Raw genomic sequence first — 5,093 nt, 5'->3', positions numbered from 1 at the left:
TTTTAGTATTTAATTATCAAAAAAATCAGAAAATACAGTGTTGTTTAACTTTTTTTTGTGAACATATCGATATAAATTTTATCAAAAACCGAGTTCATTCAAAAAAACATATTTTGATAATTATTTTTTAAAAAAATGCATATATCTTTGTTTTCCACGTGTTTTGATCTTACTGGTTCGTTAGATTTTTTCGATAACTTTATTATCTAAAAAGATCTAACATTATTTGATTAAAGAAAACATAAAATATTAAAATTCATGATTTTTCCCTATAAATATTACATATGATTAACTTATTTTCATACTCCTTTGATTTCATATAATACTCATGGATCCTCCGTATTCAAACTTCTATTTGAGCTCGGAGATTCTGAAGATTATTCAAATACTCAATACTATCAAAACTCTCGGCTTTTTTCAAATTCAAATCAAGTTCCTGTCACTGAAAAACCTTCGAACCTCACAAAACACAGAAAAACAACGAAGAGGTACTAAATGGGATGCTGCTGAATATGTCGCTTTGATGTTAGCTTGGTGTTTGGCTAGCGAAAATAGCGTTAATGGTAAAAAAAAACAATCATTGTGGACAAAAATAAAAAAAATATACGATTAAACTCAAAAAGAAAATCTAGAAAAGATTGGTATGAGAAATTTGGAGCAAATGAGAGGTCGTTATAAACGACTTAACGAAAGTGTCCAAAAGTGGGTTGGCCTGTATCGGGAAGCATGTTGTCAAACAAGAAGTGGCGTGAGCCAAAATGATATTGAGAGTCTTGCTCATAAGCTTTATGAGAACGAGGTTGGAAATAAGTTCAATGACTTTGTTGTTTTTAGTGAAATTATGTGTAAACACGAGAAGTGGAGTTTACAAATGCATCATGACACAACACATTCATTTTCTGTGGTGGGTAATGAAGAAAGTGGTGGTAGTTCAAAAATATCAAGGAATACTAAAGAAGGAGGCTATTCACCCAGAAACACCAACTAGTCGCGGTTCAACAAGTCAGCGTCCAATAGGCAGGGATGCTGCTAAAAGATAAGGAAAAAGTAAGTTTGATGCAAATATACTTGCAGAAGAAATTCAAGCATTCAGGCTTACTAGAGACATTGAAGTTGATGTCATGAAAAAGAAATACGAGTTGGAGCAGCAAAAGGAACAAAAAAAGAGGAAAGGGAGCGAAAGAAAATCGAGTTGGAACAACAAAAGATACTCAAAAAGGAAGAAATAAAGCAAAGGAAAATGGAACTTACAAATCTTAACACATTGTTACAAAAGGAGCACTTGACCACAGGAGAAGAAAACATGAAATGTTTTCTAATGTCGAAATTCTATGGAAACTGAATCTAGTTTGTTGTGTGCTTTGTTTTAGTTTGGTGTGAGTTTTATTTTATGTTTGTTTTATGGTGTTTGTAAGATATTCAATTATGATGTGTGTTATAAGTTGGATGCTAGGCTTTTATCTTAATGGATCTAGGATTTATTTTCCGTATGCTTTTATGCATTTGTAATACATTCAATTTTCTCTAGTATAAATTATTAGGAATTAATCAATTATCTTCTTTATCCATTTGTCAATACCGTATTGGATGCTAGGATTTTATCTGGATAATAAAATCTAACATTATCTCTAGTTTATATTTTTAATAATTAATCAGTTATCTTCTTTATCCATTTGCCAACACCGTATTGGATGCTAGGATTTTATCTAGATAATAAAATCTAGCATTATCTCTACTTTATATTTTTAAGAATTAATCAATTATCTTCTTTATCTATTTGTTAACACCGTATTCGATGCTAGGATTTATTCTGGATAATAAATTATCTTCATTTTTTGTATAAATAAAGTATACCAATGAGTCACATTCTCATCCAACCATAAAAGTTCTACTCTTTATGAAAAATGTCATATACTGAAAACTCTGAGAGTTCCGAATCATCAAATGAGAGCAATGAATGGGAAGAAATAGTGTTTCAATCAAATCGAGCATTTGATAACATGTTGGTTGAATTACTCATAAACATGCCGGATATGATCATTAGAGATCATTCTCCTACAGTAAGAAGAAGGTATTGTGATCGTGAACGTGAACAGGGTAAGGCGCGCTTGATGAAAGACTACTTTGTTGAGAACCCAACATATGATGAAGTAACATTTTGACGTAGATTCCGAATGCGGAAACCACTATTCCTACGTATAGTGGAAGCTGTTATAGCTAATGATGTATATTTTCAACAAAGACGTGATGCCACAGGCAGGCAAGGTCTTTCATCATTGCAAAAATGTACTGCAGCTATGCGTGTTCTAGCGTATGGGACATCAGTAGATGCACATGATGAATATTTAAGAATAAGTAAAACTGTAACAGGGGATGCTCTTATGAAGTTCGTAGAAGGTGTTATTTCGTGTTTCAGTCAACAGTACCTTAGAAAGCCCAATGATAATGATTTAGCAAGGTTACTCCATGTTGGGGAAGAACGTGGATTCCCAGGAATGATTGGCAGCATTGATTGTATGCATTGGGAATGGAAAAATTGTCCCAATGCTTGGGCTGGGCAATTTGCAGGTAGAAGCGGCAAACCAACAATCATTTTAGAAGTCGTTGCATCATATGAGTTATGGATATGACACGCATTCTTCAAAACACCAGGTTCGTGCAATGATATTAACATCCTTCAACGATCTCCAGTTTTTGATGATGTATTGTCTGGTCGGGCACCAAATGTTAGTTACGTCGTGAATGGTAAAGAATATAAAAGGACGTATTATCTCACCGGTGGCATATATCCTTCATGTGACAACTCGAAACCTAGAACCTTTCGTTGTGTCTTGATGTAGCTTGCTTGTACGTTATGTGACTAGTTAACCGATCAAACCTAATGATAAACGTGAACTTTTATGTGCTTTGTATGTGTGCATTTGTATATATATATGTGTACGTGTTTTATGTGAACCGAGAACCCAACCCGAAAACAAAGAACCCGACTCGAGACCATGAGGTCTCGAGTGAATAGTAACCGAATGGGCCTTGGGCCGAGAACCTTTGGCCGGTTGGGCCATTTGGGCCGTAAACCCACCCGAAACCCATGAAGGGTGCAACACTTGGAGCTAGTATATATACCACACCTTAGTTAAACCTTGCCATTTGTTGAACAAGAACACACACACACACACTCTCCTATTCTCTCTCACTTAAACTCTAGAACACAAACACATCTCCAAGCTCTCGGATCCAATCGGTTGGCACAAGAACTCTCGGATTTGGAACTTTGGATCGACACACACACACACATCACCAACCGGTTAGTATTTATCATGTTTATGGTTGATTTTTGTGTGTTTTGTGATGTATGATAAAATTGCATGAGATGATGTTTATTGTTAGTGTTTACATGATGTTCTTGATGAATATAATGATTTTAATGTGCACAATGATGATAACCGGTTAGCATATATTATATGATGAGTGTGATATTTTGTGTCTAAATGAAGTTTGAACCACTTATGTTGATAAACATGAAATCGGGTTGCACTTGCCATGAAATCGGACTTATATGAAAACCGAGTTGTGTGTTATGCTAAGTGTTTTGATGCTTGTTCATAGTTTTGGTTGAATGAGTGTTAAATATGTTATGAACTTGATGAATGTGTGTTTGAATATATGAAGAACACTTTGAATGATAGTTAAAGATGTGAAAACCCTCATGATTTTGATCCATTTTTTACTAATAGCCTGATTAGGAAAACTTGTTAGTGAAATTCTATTGGTGGTTTCCTGATTTGGGCCTGATTACATTGTACCATTAAGCTGACCATATCTGCATCAACACTGAACGTGAAAATGACAGCATACCGACTCGCAATCACCCAGTTGCGACTCGCAACCACAGCGTGATGACTCGAGACCACGCGGTTGCGACTCGCAACCATAACAGGACAAGCCGAGACCACAGGTTACGAGTCCCGTTGCGACTCGAGACCTTAGCATGATTAACCGAGACCATGGTTGCGACACCGGTTGCGACTCGCAACCATTTATGATCAGCACAAACAGCATGACTCGAGACCATGCTTGCGAGTCCGGTTGCGACTCGAGACCACACTTTTGGGCCTAAGTTAATGGGCCGGCCTTGTGGACTTCTGTGTTAACTGTTAATACGTATATTGGGCTTAGGTAGAACTTGTGGGCCAAATGTGATACTGTGCACTCGTGTTAAACTGCCATGATAGAAACTGTATGCCGTAACTGCTATTTATACGTGCACTACTTGGTTCGAATCTGATTATGAGTGATATCCGTGTTAGGACGTTATTGACTACTTGCGACTTGATTGATCTTTCTGTGATTAACTACCGAGCAAACCAAGGTGAGTTCACACCCTCTACAAAGCATGGGATTCCCTGGGTTGGGAACGGGGTTAAGGAACGTGGATTCCTCGTCCTCCTTGGGTAGGACGTCAGTGGTTCAGGAATGTGATTCCTCGTCCGGACGGACGGATAAACGTACTAGACTAAAACTCTATCACGAAGTCCCTCCTTTTTGTATCGACTAATCGCCGGGCCAATGGCGAGCGGGTCATTAGTTAGATAGCGCTATTTAGGTCTGACAAGCCTCACACCGTGCCGCAGAGGACGGGCGTGAACTAATGGATCTGGGGCACGTCAATGATGATAGACATTGATGTTTTCAGGGCACATAAACATGACTACAGTCAGCAGTCGATATGGTAACGAGTCTAGTGTACGCATGGGGTAGCCCCCACGGCCGAAATGCCTGATAACTAACATGGGGTAGCCCCCACGGCTGGAATGCCGGAGTAACTGGGAATGAACATGTCACGTTTTTAAACTATGGGGTAACCCCCACGGCAGGATGCCAGTTAAAGGAAACTGTTTTCGGAATAACTAAAACAAACACCCAACCGTGAACTCACTCAACTAGTTGTTGACTCGTTACTACATGCTTTGCAGGACCATAGGTACTCAGCTGGAGCTTGCATGGAGGAGGATCGTTGTGGGACACGGATTGCTACGTGCTATGTTAAACTTGAAACTTTTGAACTTATGTTATAACTTTATACTTATGCTTCC

At 37.9% G+C, this 5,093-nt stretch overlaps 1 protein-coding gene across 1 annotated transcript; it reads left to right on the top strand.

The window, feature by feature from the left end:
- Positions 1-1,889: 1,889 nt before the first annotated feature.
- LOC110934663 lies at positions 1,890-2,865 on the top strand. The gene has a single exon (XM_022177544.2). It carries the CDS (start codon positions 2,175-2,177, stop codon positions 2,628-2,630), a length of 456 nt encoding a protein of 151 aa, XP_022033236.1. The 5' UTR covers positions 1,890-2,174; the 3' UTR covers positions 2,631-2,865.
- Positions 2,866-5,093: the final 2,228 nt, after the last annotated feature.

This window comes from Helianthus annuus, chromosome 4, assembly GCF_002127325.2.
Source record: "Helianthus annuus cultivar XRQ/B chromosome 4, HanXRQr2.0-SUNRISE, whole genome shotgun sequence".
NCBI lineage: Eukaryota > Viridiplantae > Streptophyta > Magnoliopsida > Asterales > Asteraceae > Helianthus > Helianthus annuus.
The sequence above is the reverse complement of the archived record's forward strand: the minus strand, read 5'-3'. Positions and strand labels throughout refer to the sequence as shown.